Source organism: Haliaeetus leucocephalus, unplaced genomic scaffold (genome assembly GCF_000737465.1).
Source record: "Haliaeetus leucocephalus isolate CR32 unplaced genomic scaffold, Haliaeetus_leucocephalus-4.0 Scaffold140, whole genome shotgun sequence".
In the NCBI taxonomy this organism is placed as follows: domain Eukaryota; kingdom Metazoa; phylum Chordata; class Aves; order Accipitriformes; family Accipitridae; genus Haliaeetus; species Haliaeetus leucocephalus.
Window position 1 is genome coordinate 6,243,877 of NW_010972576.1, and position 18,491 is coordinate 6,262,367.

Consider the following 18,491-nt stretch of genomic DNA (forward strand, 5'->3'; position numbering starts at 1 on the left):
ATATTAAAGCATCCATGGAAGGAATGCAGATTCTCAGTGTCTCTGTAGATAGCAAGGTTCTTCCCCATCTGTCTTAACCTGCAGCATGCTTCATTACTACAAATACCAACAACACTTTTTTTGAAAAGTACTTCTCACTTGCTCTGCTTTTACTTGGCTGTGTTAAGTAATGGCTTCATTTGCTGCCCAAGGCTAGCAGAGGTTTGGCTGAATTTTTGCCTTTTGTAAGTAGAATTGCTCCTACACCTTCACTTGCAGGTAAAACTGGTGTTAAATAATTGCTGCTCTGTTAATTTTCCCTACTCTGTAAGCGGATCATGAAGCTTGCTAATTGATATGTGGGCTCTGCTTGTAGTAATGTGGTTATCCCTGATAGAGTTTGTGTCTTATCTAAGAACTTGGCTATCTAGTTCAGCTTTCTCCTGCGAAGTTCTTGAAATACCTAGTAATTAAATTTAACTGTTATGTTAAAATGTCATTTGCAGTCAAAGGACAGGAATTTCTTCTATAATAAATTATGTTTTTTCTTTCTCTTAATGAAGGGTGTCTTACCTCTTTTCACTATGATTCTTACAAATATTACTACAGAATTAAATGACAGTGCTAATGTATAATTTGTGAAGTAAGTAATTGTGTATAGAAAGGAAAGTCAAGAATCTCGGTGCCTGGGAAGGAAGAAAAGTAGTTTAAGAGAAGACTGATGCTGACAGTTTGGGTCACAGTTTTGACTACAAGTTTATACTTAATAAGTAGATTTTCATTGATTTTTCCCCCCTCCCCCCATTACAGAAAGATGCATGTTTTTGATGTGGAAAGAGGTAGTGCTGATTTAGTTTCTCATTTAGTTTCCTATTACAGAGATTGCTTACGAGACTAAAGACCTAGCTGAGTAAGGTACAAGCAATTTTCTACTTCTGTGCCAGTAATTGAGGTCAGTCTTTCAACTCCAGTCAAGGGATTTACCTCAACTAGCCACGCTGGAAAATAAACCTACAGAGCTTTTTGACTGTGCTAGATTTGTCTGTACAGGTATCTGACTTAATGTACAATTGCACCGTCTTTGCAGTGAAGCCTGCATCTCAGAGTGTATGCCATCCTTATTTCCTGGTGGTTCTTACCAGACACATCCAGTAGTTTCTCCTGGACATATGTATAATTCTCTTGTAGCCATGTTGGTTGGTTGTTCACAGGCATATTTCTAGTAGTTCCCTAAAGCAGAAAAGATGCCAGCCACCTTGGGGGGGGGGGGGGGGGGGCGGGGAGGGTGGAGCACGGAAACAGCCTCTTGGTTTAGACTTGCTCAGAATTGATGCATTGCCATGAGGTTGTATTGATTTGAATTGTCTTTTATTTGCTTGGCTTATGCAGAGCTCCTTAAAGGCAGGTATTGGAAAGGAACTTGCCTGTGTTTCTCAAACTGCCATGTTGGTTTACTTTGTGTAGAATAAATTAAACTGATACCTTCAGGATAACTACTTGAAGCAGTGTCTTGTAGTTGCACACTTTTTCATAGGCTTTGAAATCAGTGTCAGTGAGGCACCTACGTGGTTTTTGCTATGCATCTTTGTTCGTAAAATGAAAATGAGCTTCTTAAAAAAAAAAAGAAAAGAAAAAAAGAGAATTGCAGTAATACTATTTCAACTCACCAATTATATGGCAACAACATTATGAAGTAGAAATCATGAAAATGTGCTTAAGAATACTTTTGGTACACTTACTGTGTTGGGATACATGGCTTGTCTAACAAATACATTTGGGAGCTCTGCCCCACTTAAATATGCCATTTGTTCCTTATGTTGTTCTTGACTATGTGGCAGGTGCTGTTGCCTGATGTGATGATTACCCCAAATATCTCCAGTCTGTATTGATACAGCTGTATTTACTGAGCATTTTATCAGCAGATGCTGTTGCTCCGAGTGTCAATTTTAGGCTGCTTCACCTTTTGGGGCTTAACTGAAGTTGATATTACTGGTTATGAAACTTGATTCAAATGGTGAATCGAAGTGTGAAGAAAGTAAAACGTTTGCTGGTGAGTTAGTTTTTGGGTTTGTTGACACCCCCCCCCCCTTCCCAAATAGATGGTGTTAAATATTCTTTTGGCTATGAATTTGAAGTGTATGTTTAAAAATGTAAGTTATCAGTATATTTCTTGTATTTACTGATGTTTTACATTTATAAAATTATGAGACCTGAAATTAGCTTAGAGGTCTGGAGGAACAGAAGGTGATCTGAGGACCAGAACTACGTTTAACAGCTGCTGCAGGACTAACATTTTTTTCCTGATGCATTACTCGCTCACTGTAATCTGCAAAATAGCAGTATGTCTCTCTGTAAGAGACTTTTCATTATCTGCAGAACACGTTGCTATTCAGCAAGCTGTGCACAGTAAAGTAATTTACATATCTTTACAAATTCTTGAGTATAAGGAGGAGAACTAGACAGTGTCAACTTCTATGCTAGTTTTAATCATTTCTGAACAGGCAGAATGCTTAAACCCAAAATTTCCAAGCTGTCTCAGCAGAATGTTTGAACAGACAGTGTGTAATGTCTATTGACAAAGGATGATTTTTGACACATGAACTGTTTTTATTTGGTAGTATATGGTGTCTGATCTGTGCATGAAGCTATGCTTGTGTAGTAATGATATAATGTGCATTTTGTGTAGATTTATTAATCTGCCATTTTGTTTAGGTTGCATCTGAACGTTTTACAGTTTTCTTTATTGGTGAAATTTCTATTAGAGAAATCCCTATAAAACCTAGAACCAGTATTTCTATAAACTGTTCTCTTTGTCGCAAGCATCTTCTCCCTTCTTGTCCATAGTGTGGTTAATGAAAACACTGTCTAAACTTCAATTTCATGCAAATTTTCTAGAGTTCCACCCATTCTCTCCTGGCCAAACAAGTTCAGGACTTCACCAAATTATTGTAAAATGTGCTTTATGTTAAAAAAATCTCTTTAAAACTTTGTGTGCATTGACTCTGTATAGTACAACTTACGATGTAAAGTTACATATAGTTAATTGGTATTGAGATTTTAAAGGTGGAAGTCGTGAGTTCTTGTGCATAGGTGGGTTTCTCTATAATAATCTCTGAAATACAAGAGGAAAACGTTGGGCATCTCTTCTGTTCTTACTTCTGTCTTATTTCTCCTTTCTCCTCTTCTTGCTAATTTTAAATTTTGTTTCTTTAGTTTGTAACAACAACAATTGGGAAGAGGGAGAGGATCTGAGAAGGACACAGTTACTAAGGAAGTGCAGAGATTTCTATCCCAAGTCAAGGTGGACCAAGTCAACTATTTCTTTATTGAACCTTACTTCTTTTTATGTTTGTTCTTACTAAAAGTTCATGTTTTCTACTGATTTTACTACCTGAGTGTATATTGCATAATATGAAAGGAGCAAATTGTGAATTTTAGTAATATTCAGTGTAATTCAGTCTTGGGAGACGGTGGCTGTGCTTTTCAGCTGTGTCATGAAATATTACTCTGTTGATGCTTATTAAATGTTAATACATTTGTTCAATCCCTGGTGCCTCTGCTTAAGTGGAAAATATACCTACTGCCACCATAGATTGCCAGCAGGGATAAATTCCACCTTATTCATCATTGGAAGTCATTACTACTATTAAGTAAAGTATGAGCAACATTTCCTGTAAGTGCAAATCACATTATTATTCGTATGTCATCCAGCCACTGGTTATCTATGTTTGGAAGTGGGCAGGAGACCCTTTGTTCTTCTCACTTAAATTATGGAGTGTCCCTTAAGGATGGCAGCTACCATGATCATTATTGACCCAAATATACTGAGTACTAAAAAAAATTAAAAGACAACAAATTATGAACACTTTTTTACCAATATCATAATTCCTTCAGTTCTGATCCCTTTGTCAGATTTTTCTAAAACACACAGAAAATAATTAACTTGCTTCCAATTTCTTAATTTCATTTTAATTGACACAGCTAAATGGAAATCAGACTTAAAATTGTTCATTATGGATCCCTCATTCTTGCCAAATGTAATAATGTTGTTCCTTCTCTTTAAGCTGGACTTCATCCAAAGCAAGGACACTTTGTTGTGTTGGTACCCCAAGGCATTCACCCATCTGCAAAATTTTTGGCTTTTTTGTAAACCACTAGTATTACATGTCCTACAGCAAGTACACTAAACACTGTGTTTACATGTATGCATGTGTATCTGTTTGGAGGACAGACTGTTGAAACTCTTCCTACACTGTGCCAGTCAGAATTTGGTACTGCTGCACTGCATTTCTTTGCTGGCAGGGTCTGAAGTCAGAGCATCAGACAGCCAGTAAACTCAAAGTGGATTTGGTTGTCCATATGCACAAAGTCAATTTCTATGAAATACTTACAAGCATTTTAAATAATAAGTGATACTTGAACAAGTCAGAGAAAGCCAGTGTTTGTTAAATAAAAATACAAGTAAGGCTTCCCCTTTCTCTAAAGAGAAAAAAAAAGGGGTGTGTGTGAAAAAAAAGAAAGACGACAAGTAAAATATCAAGGTGGCAACCATACCAACCAAGAGTGCCAGCCCTTCCACACACTACCTGCTTTTTTCTGTAGTCCAGGCATTCTTTACTTCGCATATCTTGAGCTTTATAAATAGCCTCACACCCCTTTGCAGTATGCTGTTAACCAGCTGAAAAGGATTATATAGCTTAATTTGGTGCTATCAAATGAATGCCAGTGTAACAATCAGTTGTTGCATTTGTTAGATTTATGTGTATTTTACAGTTCTAGGAAGAAAAACACAATCTTGTTTAAAATAGACCTTGATATCTATATTGTTTCAAACATAGAAAATGTAATACTTTGCATTGTTCAACCTTTTATTTTGGCAGTAGATAATATAGCTAATATGAAGAGTGTTACTGTGTTATCAGGCTTTAGACAAAAGGAATTTTTTTTTAATGCTGAATAAATGATATCTGGTCAAAATTTTTCACTACAGAAGAAAAAAAAATTTTTTTAAGGTGTATTAGGTGGCAGAAATATTTTTAACACCTTTCTGATGTTTTGGGGATTGTTCCTTTTCCCATTTAATATGTAGAAAGGAAGATTTAAAGTTCCAAACCTAATTTTTGGCAGTGCTTTTTGGACACTATTCAGAAACTGATAATCATATTTTAAATATTTTGGTACTGCTTTGGGTTTATTTTGTGCGTGTATGTATACAAGTAGAGAATTTCTCATTGAAAGTCTTGCATTTTACATGGAAGGGTGATACAGTCATAAGAAAAGCTGAATTACTGTATGGAAAACAAATTTTTTTGTTTCCTATCTTCCTTTTTCATAGAAGCATCCTTCTTGCTAACAAAAACACCTGCTTTCCCTTTCCATGGCTTATCCTCAGCTGAGAATTTGACTTGCATTTTAATCCAGTGTTAAATATTGCATGACTTCTCTACCTGTTGTTGTAGTTCTTAATTCTTGTCTTTATTTAAAGGTGCAACAACAGCATAAATAAGTGGTCAGCAAATAAATTCCTGCAGAGCAGCTGTTGCAATTCTTTTTAACAGCTGGTGCAACTGACTAGACCAAACAGTTAAACTTGCTTATCCAACAGGTCATATTATAGCCAATGAGGACTGAGCAGACATTTCTGGAATATTTGTAAAACGCAAGATGATGCAGCTCGATTTCTGTTACATACCTGGAATATTTTCTGAAATATTTAATGAAGAAATGAAGACACATGCTTTAAAGACAGTTTAAAAAAAAAAAAAAGTGACAATGACAACAAGACCCCATAGTACAGTAAATAAAGTTAGAAGGCTTGTGGAGTAAAGCCAAATAATATAGGCCTCTTGTTACAAATTATTATGTACACTTACAGGGATGTCTAAATATGGTAAGAATTATTTTTTTTAAATGTGCATGGTTAAGTATATGTTCTAATGATATGTTAGTGACATTAGTATTGATACTATATAGTCTTGCCAATATGCAATTTACTAGACAGTCTATATATTTCTTTCATAAACACTTAATGTGACCTTACAAAAAGTGAGCTTGTGCAAATGGTCCCTTGTAATATGTCAAATGCTTTTTTGCCACTAGTACCATCATGACTGAAGGCAGATCCCACGTCTATAGCTGCACGTACCTGCATGTTCCCTTCCTTTTAGAGATGAAATTTTGTATCTGTTGATGCCTAGAAAGTTTTTATCATTGATGTCTCTTCAGGACCAATGTTGCATGCTAAGGGATCCATGGAGAAAGAGAGGTGATCTTAATAGCTCATTGTTGCCCAAAGGTGGAGGTCTTGACTACTGTCCACTTCCAAACACTTTGCTGTTTGTCTTGTGTTTGTCTCATCATGCATCTGGCTGCTTTGTGAGCTGTTTACATTTGCTAATCTAGTGGAAAAATAACTCGGCAACAACAAAAACTGAGGATTTTCAGGTATCCTACTTACTGGATTCATTTCAGAGCTCACAAGCCTGACAAGTCCTACAGCCAGTTTACAGCAGAGTTTGGAATAAAATGACCAGAGCAAGGAGGGGAGGTGCTACCCTTCTCCTTTTTGCTACTAGAATCTCCAGCTTTTAAGACCTATTTGTCTCATTTCGGCTCCGAAGATGATCAGCTATGGGATCAAATAGATCCAGTGGAGATCTGTTGTTTTTTACTGACAGTCATTCAAACTCACTTGCATTAGTGTCACAATTGGAAACTGAAACTAGTGAACCCTTGCTATTGGTTAGTCTGACCTCCTGCTTGAGTCCCCCAGCAGGCAAGGGTAGTGTAGTTAAATGCCATACGCAAGTATTGAAACGCAGTAGGTCAATTCTTCATGCACTCACACTTAGATACAGGATGCTTAAACAGATATGAGCATGCACATAGGCATGAAAAATGTCTAGTAGATATGTTTATCTGATGATTTCCCCTTTGCTGATATACTTGATATTTCATATCTTCCTTGGCCTCTCCTAGTGGATTTCTGGGGAATGCTATCTTGTGGAGTGTGAAGTATTTTGCCAGACAGCAGCTTCATCATCATCCTTATCTATATTTGTTTGAACCTTTATAATTTTTTTCATTATAGGAGTGTCATACAAGTTGCACCATCTTCTACCAGCAGCTGTGAAAGTTGTATCTCCTTCTTGCCCTTTTATGGCAAAAATTTTAAAGTAGCTTTCTTGGTATTAGATACCAACCTCTTTCATCACAGTAGTTATTAATGGCCATGCCTCAATATAATTCCAGAGCCAGAATTATAACCAGGAAGTATCGTCTGAGTGAGTCCAAGTTAAGAAAATCTGGATTCTTCTTCACTATGTTCTTAAGCTTTGTTGCTGAAGGAAACAAAGCTGGTGCAGTTGAGACATCTGCCTGTCATTGTCTGTCTTCCTTTTCAGAGCTTACGCATCCCTTGAGTAATTTTTATCCAATTTAGCAAAAAGAGAGATTAAGGTTACACAAGTTTTCAAGGTAACTAGAGGGTAGCTAGGAAAGGGAGAGACTTATCAATGCATCTGCTGAGGAAGAAGTCTACAGGATGACTATCACCTGGTTAGACATCATTGAATCCTCGTGGAATTGGGTTTTGCTCTGACCATGTAAACAGGTTCAGTTGATGTTTGTTCCTTACTTTACACCATAGAAGCCATTTATTAGTTAAAACTCCTAGTAAGGCATAAGCCTGAAATAAAGCTTTGCTGTGGCTGGACTGTTGAGAATCACTCTTCCATGTAGGTCCCCTGACATTTTGGGACCATGAGGCCTTGGAGAAGCCCTAGTGTAATTCAAACACAATTTGAACTGGCATGAAAATCTCACCTGGAGCCAGGTTTTGTTCATTCTGTTACTTGTGGTACAACAGGTCAACACTTGGGTTTTTTTCCATGAAATACAGAGAAAGCCATCAGTTTGCATGTTTTATTAGTAGTTTTGCCCCTTTGGCATACTATTCAAGTGTACATTTTTTAGGAAATTCTGATCTTTGTGAGATCAAAATGATCCTCTCCATTGGTTTCCTCCATACCCTCTTCAGGGGTCTGGGTCATTATGTTTTCTTATACATGCAGTTTTTTTATTGGGTAAACTTCGATACAATAGAAGCTTTTTAGAGCAGTAGGTTTTTTCTGTGCAGCACCACTAATACAGTTGCAGTTTTGTACAGCAGTGCCTTTTTTCTACACAGCTTATTCATTTGCTGTACAAAGCAGGCTAATGTACAATGTAGCATTTGGGTACTGTTTATATAGTGGTATTAGAAATCCCTCACATAAATAAACTTGGGACCACCGTCACTATATAAGAGGGGTTACTAGTGTAGTATAGACTGCCTTGCTTTGCTAACAAAATGCTTCTTGCTCTTTCTACGCATGGGCAGGGACCAGCATGAATACCAAGAGAGCTATAAGGCTTATGTATAATGTAAATCATAGTACATTCTGTATGCTACAGCTATGCAGAGCTTACTAAAAATGTTATTTAGGAAGTATATTATCAAATATATTAAAAGGATTATTACGCTATTATTATTATTATTATTATTTTGAGAAGGTGACTTTTAAAATGTTGCAGTGCTCTCCCTTATCCATTTGAGGGCAGCTGTACACCTATGTTAAGAACTGTGGAAAAACTGTCTGGGGTTCTGCTTTTTGCCTTTTAATCTTTCTATACTTGCAAATACTTCATTTAGGTCTCTCTAGGTCTTGTACTGTTCCGTCACCATATTAAAATGTCATGAGTTTGTTTATTTTTTTCTAGTAATGTTAATATACAAAACAATCGTTGGCTCTAGGTGAAGATTCTGTAAAGGTTGAGTAAGCTGGTTTTTGTTTTTAGGATAAAGGCTTAGATCCATGTCTTAAAACCATGGCCTTCCTGAGTTAAGTATACTGAATGAGCAAGTTAATTTTGAAAGATCTGCTTTCTGGTAAACAGCTGCTAAAAAGCTCTGCTGCAGGATCACTTTGAATTACTCTGACTGGAAGTTATAAAAATTATTGCTGCTTACTACACGCTTTAATTTTACAAAGCCGTCTCTTCACTGGATCAGCCAAAAAAGAAAGAGGAGTCTTCTGGATTCTTAAGTTTCCAGTTAATAGTCCATGATGATCTCAAACTTGTATTTTCAGACTCAAGTTTTTAGGCACTTTTATGCATTTAAATAAAGATTCAAATGTGATCTTTTGATTAAAGTGACAGGCACTTAAAAAAAGCATCATTGGAAATCAGCCCCACTTTATTTAGAACAGGAACTTAGAGAAACATATTACAAAGCATTAAAGCTCAAATTTTCATAGTTTCACAGTTGTCAAGTTTTTGCTTTATATATATATATGTTTTTTCACCCTGTATAATATAAAAAATACACACTTTTAAAGATAAAAGCAACAGAGTGGCTTTTTAAACTTTACATTTAGAGCTTAAATTAGAATTATATGTGTAATAAATACAAAAATAAGTGTTATCCACTATATGCAATATATTCCTGACACTTCAAAGACAGCCAACACTCTCCATTTTTTCTTCCTGTTACACCCTCTTACTGCTTAAATTAGACTGTGTTGTATTTTCAAGCTAAGGACTTTCACTTATTCAATGTTTATAGCTGTCCAGAATAGCTTGGGGCCTTTAAACATTACTGTAAGACAGTAATACCTGTAGTCAGTAATGTGTAGCAAATCTAAGACTAGAAAGAAGTGATGATAAATGGAAATAAAATTGGGCCAACAAGATCTCATCTGCTAGTGCAAGTGTTTTTTCTGGGAGACGATGATAAAAAGGGGGGGGGAAATAGGCAGAGATAAAAACTGAAGCTTTTCCTTATTGCTGTGATAAAGTGTGAAATCTAGCATTGTAATTTCATGTGGGACAAAAAAAAAAGCCTTATTTTGCTTTGGCTTTATCCACTTGGAAAGGGGACTACACTGAATGTGAACAGGATAATTTTTTTCAGCTAGAAGCATGTCCCTGTGGAATTGCTCTAGAATAGTTTGGAAGTTCCTGAGGAAAAATTAATGTACTGTTGGGACTTTTATCTCAAACCACAAGAGAAGAAGGGCTGACAATCAGAGTTTTGTCTTTTCAGAGGTGTGAGAATAACCTGCGACTGGAGACTTGTGCTGTGAGCGGTGCTTGGAGAATGCCATACTTCAGTCTTGTCTGCTCCCCAATTGTATGTAAATCTGTAAATGGGCCAAGTTATGTTCCTGTTTTGCACTTCGGTTATGACCTAATATTAAAAAAAAAAAAGGGGGGGGTGGGGGGCAGGGAGTAAGCCTGTAAAGTAGTAAGATACTAGGCTCTGATATCAACTAATAAAGGCTGGTGCTAAAATAGTGATCTGCCACACTGTCAAATTCTCCTTTCAGCAATTGCACAATGAAATAATCTTTTAAAACCAAGTTTATTTCAGCAGTTTCTCTTAGCACACACAGACATCTCTGTATCCAATTAAATGAAATATTGAGTATTTATTAAACTAGAATCTGAGGTTTGCTTTGTATGAAATACTGTATCTGATCTTGTCGACTTATGTGCGTGCTATTCAGATCTCAAATTATATTAATATAAATACATTTTGGTAAACTTCCCACTTTGTTGGAACAATTGAGACAGCGACCGGTACATCAAAACTGGAAAAGCTTGACCTGTTGCTTCTTTTTGAATGATACATCAATAGGGATATGTGAGTTGATCTCTTCGAGGTTTTTGTCTCTGTTCTTCACTTCAGACAAAAGGCTACTCTTTTGCCCTCTTTGGAGTAATTCAGTGAAGTTTTCTTATCTGAGTGAAACTGAGATCCGAAGACACCTTTCCAAAGTCTTCCAGCCAAGTGAAAGCCTAATATTTGTTGTATAAAATAATGAAGTAATTCAGAATGATGCTATAAACTGTGATTTAATGATATCACTGTTGAGTACAGGCTAATGGTAAACTGTTTTTTGCAGTTTATAGGATAAAGTATAAAGAAGGAAATGTAAAGAGTCTTTCAGAAGACGATGTATGTCTAAATGTGCTTTAGTATGGCATTTGAATGGAATGATAGAAAAGAAAAAAAAATCAGTGCATGAAAATATTGTGCTACCCAGCATTCTATCACAGCATTTTTGTATGCAACATCTGTAAGGAAATAAGGATTTTTTTGTTGTTGTTTGTCTGAGAGATATTTTGTTGTAAGTGAATGCTTACTGTAATGTATATGTACTCAGTGAAACATTAGGGATTTTTATAGATTTTGTGTGTGTGTGTGTGTGTAAAAAGCATTCAACAAGCAAATATTTGGTCAGGTGAGGTCCTCTGTATGTGAGAGAGACATGCTTACAGCTTGGCCTTTTGAAGGGGAGACAAAGGGCTAAGTGGAGATGCTAAGACAGGCATATTTTAATCCTGTCTTTTGTCAAGTTACGGTGTTGTGCTTCAAGCATTAAGCGTTACTACACTCCCTCTTTTGCCCTCACATAATTATACAGTTAATTATCTTTGCTGGGTTGTGCATAAAGGGACTTGTAAGATTTCTTAATGGTCATTTATTCACTGTGTTTTGGACTATACTGACTCAGTTCATACAAGGGCTTTGATGGCTTTCTGCATCTCATATCAGCAATTTCATAAGACATTTTCACAGGCTTTTGTCTCTTTCTACTTAGTTTTGCTCAAAAAGGTTTTCAAAATTTGAATACATTTTTAAGAAACATGTCCAAGTATAGGGATTAGAAAGAGATTGTGGGAACCTAGAGGCATTGTAGGAAAGCTAATTTGATCAAAAAATTATGTAAAATGGAAGTAAACTAATTGCGGATAATCTGAGTAATAGACATTGCTATTCTAGCTTTGTTCGGTGGAATAAGAACTTTTTTCCTGAAAAATGGTCCTCAGTCATGTTTGTTGCTAAGGGCAGGCAGACCTCTTCCCACATCCTTCAGGGCACACTGGTGTGAGAGGAAGAGCCCTTCTCCTTTCCATCAGTGTGATGGTGTCGTGGTTTAACCCCAGCCAGCAACTAAGCACCACGCAGCTGCTCACTCACTCCCCCCCATCCAGTGGGATGGGGGAGAAGATCAGGAAAAGAAGTAAAACTCCTGGGTTGAGATAAGAACGATTTAATAGAACAGAAAAGAAGAGACTAATAATGATAATGATAACACTAATAAAATGACAACAGTAGTAATAAAAGGATTGAAATGTACAAATGATGCGCGGGGAAATTGCCCCCCCCCCGCCGCCCGACCCCCAGCCAGTCCCCCAGAGGCGAATCCCTCCCCCCCCCACTTCCCAGTTCCTAAACTAGATGGGACGTCCCATGGTATGGAATACACTGTTGGCCAGTTTGGGTCAGGTGCCCTGGCTGGGCATGAGAAGCTGAAAAATCCTTGACTGTAGTCTAAACACTACTGAGCAACAGCTGAAAACATCAGTGTTATCAACATTCTTCACATACTGAACTCAAAACATAGCACTGTACCAGCTACTAGGAAGACAGTTAACTACATCCCAGCTGAAACCAGGACAGATGGATAGTCCTGAGGAAACTGGTACTCACACCTGTGATGGCCAGAAAAGGGAAGACTATTTCAGTATCATTGCATCCTGGAGCTAAAGCCCCCCGTGGATGCTGCTGCTTCCCCTACAGCAGCAGGGAAAGGGGAGAAGGTGCAGGCTGGGGTACTTTTACCTAAGTAAAAAGGGCCAGGAAGGAGGAGCTAAAAATCACAATGTAGATGAAAATACAATTATAGCCTGCCTCTACTTTTATTCAAAGAGCAAGTTTCGAGCCAATGTCTTCAGTTTGGGAGACTCCCATTTTTTTCCAAATTTTTTCATTTTTGTTACCTTTTTTAACTTTTGGGTTTAGCAACATATTATGTTTGTGGAGACGGTGGTTGAAAAACTGCTAGCAAAGTCCAGGTCAGTTTTTTAGTCACTAGCTGTCAAATTCTAGTGGAAGTCTAGAAGAACTCTGTCCGGAGAGTGGTGGAATAGATCCTGCAGTAACACTGTTACTGTCTGAAGGTTGTAATCTCCTTGGATTCTCCTTCTGAAGGCACAAAGCCAACTCGTAAAAAAATAAAGTAATAGTAAAAAAAAATTCTTCCTTTAAAGCACAGGCATAAGCTGCTGGGGCTACTAAAACTCCTGGCAGTCATGATTTTCTTCTTTTTCAATCTGCGGATCCCTTTTTGGGGAAGGGCTCTTCTGACATTGCAGGGGAGGTCCACCAGCTGTTTGACTGGCAGGAGCAGTCTGCCTGCCCCTTGGTAGTTTAATTCCTGTCTATACTAGGATAGCTTGCACTTCACTGAGCAGCAGACAGGTCAGGACATTTGGCAGGAGAAGGTTGAGAGACAAAGGCAGCAGGCTGTGGGGAGCTGAATCACCAGTCTGAAACTTTTTTAAAGAAAGAAAGAAATCATGCAACTTTAGAAGCAAAATTTTTAGCAATGTTGTTGCATTATTAATAGACTTGACAAAGTAAGAAAATAAAATGTCCAAACCTGGGAAAACTGCCATCAACCATGGCTTGGTTCCTGTTGATCTTAAAAGTGCCAAAGAACCTCTACCACACCAAACCGTGATGAAGATATTTAGCATCAGCATCATTGCGCAGGGCCTGCCCTTCTGCCGTAGGCGGGTAAGTGTAAAAGTCTTTAAAACCTGAATTTTGATCACTTGGCTTGTAGCTCAGTGCTTTGTCATGGTGCATTCATTCCATGAGGAAATACTTACATCTGTATTATCTATTCACTCAGGGTGCCATAGAGGAGCCTTTGGGTCATTTATTTCAATAATTCTTGTGCTTTAATTTAATTTAAATCCATACACGTTGTCTTAGCTATTACTCATTTGAAGGGACATGCCAGAGATTCTTTTATAGTTGTAAACCATGTAGATGAAAACAAATGCTGTACAAAATAGGTGCATTCATAAATGTGTATTTTGCTTTTATTCACTCTTTTAGGTGATGTAGATAGCTTGGAGTAAAATCCATTGAATGCAGTTTCGAATTGGCACATGTGACTTGTTGGATACTAAAGTAGGGAATTTAGAGATGTTTAATATTTAAATGTTTTTAGTACGAATTCTGAAAATAGAATTTTCGTCCTTTTGTAACTCAGTAATGGAGATAATATTTTTGCTGTTACAGGAAATAAAAATAGCATGTTACTATGTGGAGGTTGCGATATAGTTTATATATAGACAATCCTAGCCTGACAAACTATCATGGGTCTTATGCTACAACTTCATGAACTATATGAATAAAGTGGCTGTTAAAGCACATTATATGAGTAAAAAGAAAAAAAAAGTCTTTAAAATTTTGTTCTTTCTGTAATACACAATTTTCAATAAAAAGCATTTTCACATCAACTTACATCATGATTTTGTAACTCAGTTTGCATACTGCTGAGCTCATATTTTTTAAAGTAAAATTAATTTTTCTTCTTTATTACTATTTGGAAATTTTTTCAGTAAAATTATAATAAAATTTGCTCTTCATAATGAATTTTCCCAACACTACTTTGAGTTTTCTGTTGCTACTGAATAAATACTATTGCCATTTATTGATGCAAGTTTTAAAATCTAGCTCAGCTTTTGTAAATGTGCTGGCTTTCCTTGAATGTCAATATACTCCTTTTTGGTAAACTTAGTTAAATCACACACAAAATTTAAATTTGACAAGATGACCATTGAAAGCTTGATTCTTTTTACTATGTTGCTTTGAATGTCTGAGAATGTTTCTTATATGTAAAAGGTATATGGCATGTGTTGAAAGCTAGTAACATAATATCAACCTGCAGCAATGCAAAAATTAGAACATATATACCTACATGTGACTTCAATATTGATCATGTGCATTTCAGAAAAGTATTCTTTTCTGAAATTAGATATTATGCGTATGTGTTTGAACATTGAATAGGAACATTTCATAAAGTTGAAAGTGATAAAGTAACCCTTTATTTTAATAGATGTGCTCTCAAATTTTTCATATGATTTGAGAACTGTTTGCTTGAAAATAAGCATTTGGAATATGTTTGGATAGTTTTAGTTCCTTTGTCTTGGATAAAGCATAGTATGCAGCGTAGAAAATAAGTTTAGTAGATTTATTTCACAAATCTTTTTGTGGCTATATTAATACACTATACTCTTGGAACTCTAATGCTGATGTTTTGTGTGTGTATTTTCTGTAATGAGAAGTGTGGTCACACATTAACTTATCACAAATATGAAAAAAGTAATTTCTCTGAAATTACTCTGAAATGCTGTGAAAAAGCAGTTCTCTGAAGACTTTACATTGTTCCAAAATGACCACATTCTGTCTTGGTTGTCCTGCCCTACACTGTGTTCAAGCAGTCAGTTTAATGACTCAGAGGTTTTAGGTCTAGGAGGTTCTGAGAAGCTGTTCAGCATTGACTTTTCTTTTAGCATTAGGACTAAGCAAGAAATTAAGAATTCTGTAAATGTATGTTTTACCAGCTAAGCTATCACCAATCTATTTAAGTTTATCTTGTCTTCTGAAACTAGTAATTCTCAGTATGATGGCTGCTGATAGTGGCAAAGACTAGAGCTCCGCCTTTAGTCTCATGCCTTGCAACATGCAAAGCCTGCGTGTAACTCACAACGATTACCATATTGGGTTCCTTCCATGCTAACATGCATAGGTTGCATATAAGATTTCCATTTTTATTTCTGCATATTAAAAAATAACAACAAACCCCCCTAATTTTGGATATCAACAGATGAGACAAGCAATACTTTTGTTACATAGATTTATCATTTTGTTAAATGTAGCAAGAACCAAAAAAGTATTTTCATGTAAAATATGAGTTCTGACACAAAGTCTTCACCAATATGCAACTCTTAGATATTTTTCTTTAAATTCTACTTTTCATTGAATAAGTAATGCATTGAATTATTTAGCATTTAATGTTCAGACCTCAACTTGATGTGCTTTAGAAGATGAGCTACAGTTTGCTTCTGTTATTGAGTTGGTAATATGTCAATACCAACTTTTTTCTGGCAAGGGTATGATCGGGCCATTCAAACACTGACCTGACTTAAAGATTATTGACCTTCTCCTTGTTTGAACTCATTTCTTCCCCTCCTTAATTGTACATTAAACCAAGCAAAACATCTTTAAAATGTGTACTATGATCCTTGGAGTAAAAATACTTCCACTACGAGAGCTGACAATTCATAGCTTCTGCATCCTCTGCATTAGTTATACTGGGCTTCTATGAAGAAGTGCACTATAAATGGTCACAGGACTTAACAGTTTGCCCTTATGCATTTTGTCAGTTTGCTCATGTAGTGAAAACACTTGTCTGCAATACTACTAATCTGAATCCAGTTAAAAATAGTATTGCTTAGCATTCTTTGTGTAGCACTTGAGAATAACTTTAGTGCATAGCTCTAGAAGTACTGTACTTGCACAATAAACGTATGTATTCCTTCAAAGCTGTCACTGAAAACATTGATGCAGTATTGTCAAACGTAGACATAGCCATGGTGCTCTTTAGCCCTTCACATATCTTTTGCAGGCACTGAAGTAGCTTTTGCAGTATAATGTGCAAATGAAGTAATGAATACCTTTCAACTAGTACACACTTCAGGTGTCAGATATCATTTAGCTCTTCAGTGCAATGTAACTGCAGCTGATCATTGAACGTACTTACAAGATAGTCACGCATGTCACATATGTTCCAAAATCGAGTGCTGTATTTTGTTTGCCATGGTAAATACTTTCAGTTGACAAAAAAATTGGTCTCTTAATTAACAATGTGATTTTTCCCTTAGACTGCTCTTAAGCCACTAACAGTAGAAGTGTTTTTCCTTCTGAACTCTTATAATTCTTAACTATTTCAAAGGCTCTACTTTAAAAATAGGTTTCTTCCCTCTTTAGTTTTCCATGTTTTTCCTGAAAATTCCAGTGCTTGTTGCTCTTGGAGGTTGCTATGTAACAATTTCATCACATTGAATATATGTTTTTTAAGAAGTGCTAATAAGCTGGAGAATTTGTGAACCTGACTTGTTCACTTGCAGGATTCCTTCATTTCAAGTCACTTAAGTAGCACTGTATTGTTAATAAAGCAGGGGTTTCAGTATGTACCCTGTGGTATTCCAAGCTAGAAAAGTCAGGGTAATAAATGTATCCACTTTCAGCACCCCTACTCTCAGAAATGCCAGATTCTGTTACACTGTACTGTTTTGTGAGAACAGTTTTGGTATATGTGCATGTTTTTCACCCTTAAAATGTATCCAGCCAAATTTTGGCAATTCATCAACTTAATTCATCAATGAAATGCTTCCCTCTGCAGCATGTACTTGTGTGTTGAGTGAACATAGGATAAAGCATTTAAGCATTGACTTATATACCAGCCTGTGGTTTTTATTTATAAGAGCATCCACTGGCCTTATGCGTTACATATGGTATTGGTCCGTTTGTTACTACAGTAGAGCACTTGGAATGAGACTCCAGTTCCTTTTCCTTCAGATGGTTGACTTGTATGCTAATAATTTATTTGAAATACTTAATGTGTCTTATGCATGAACAACTTCATTTATTTGGACTTGTTTCTTTATCCCTTCATTTCTGTGTTAAAACAATCAAAATACCCTTTTCATTGTCAGCCAATTCTATGTAAATGCTTGTGCAAGCAATTTAACCAAGTAGTCCGTCTGTTCAGTTTTTCAGGGAAATGTAGTCCTGAATTTTTCTGCAACAAATCATATTTCTTGCTTGAGTACAGCACGTTATTTCATGGATGACAGTAAGAAGTTACTTAATGGACAAAAAACTATTTAGCTTTCTCTGAAATGGTATATCCTCCCATCTTACACTTCCCTGTATTTCAGCTGACTTTGGATCAGGTCCTGAGTAATATGAAAAAGAACTAAACTGTTTTCCCCTTCAACACAAAATTGAAAAAAATTACTCTTTTTCCCTTGGAATTTCTTACCGTTTGGTAAGAAGAGACTGTCAGAAGAGCATAAAGAAAAAATGTGGGAAATGTGAGTGTGTGTGCATGCATGTATATGTGTATAATTTTTTTCATTTAAAACTTCAAGGAGTCTTAAGAGTCTGTCACTGGACAAATCAGAGCGCTCCTATATGCCTGTGTCTTCTACAAGAGACCTTTTGGGTTTGGGCTTTGTGGCAGGGAACTTGCATTATTGCCGCTGGTGGTAAGAAGCTTCTTCGAGTGGCTGTCAGAAATAACTTACTTTCAAAGCTGGTTTAGCCTTTACTTCAAATTCCCTTGTTTGTGTTATAATTTGTCACCCTAATGGAAGTACAGATCTTGGACTGATCAATTGATATCTACATGAAAGGAAGTTTGTTCTTGTCCTCTGTGCTTGTTTCTCATAAAGGAGTGTGTCCATTGCTCTGGATATCCAAATATTCACAATAAAGCCAGCCTTGTAGAGGTTTTACTTTTCATTGTTAAACTTATAATTTATAGTGTTTGTTTTCTTGTTTTTATTATTTTTGGAGTTTCAGTTTTGGAAGATCTTTG

At 36.4% G+C, this 18,491-nt stretch overlaps 1 protein-coding gene across 2 annotated transcripts in view; it reads left to right on the top strand.

The window, feature by feature from the left end:
• FBXW7 (F-box and WD repeat domain containing 7, E3 ubiquitin protein ligase) overlaps window positions 1-18,491 on the top strand; it is a 106,660-nt gene that overhangs the window by 9,606 nt on the left and 78,563 nt on the right. Inside the window, exon 2 of one of the 2 annotated variants that reach the window (XM_010586134.1) lies at window positions 10,067-10,153. The exons of the other annotated variant lie outside the window; for it this stretch is intronic. Within the exon in view, the coding sequence (XP_010584436.1) occupies window positions 10,067-10,153 (87 nt within the window). The remainder of the gene's footprint in view (window positions 1-10,066; window positions 10,154-18,491) is intronic. 2 annotated transcript variants of the gene reach the window in all.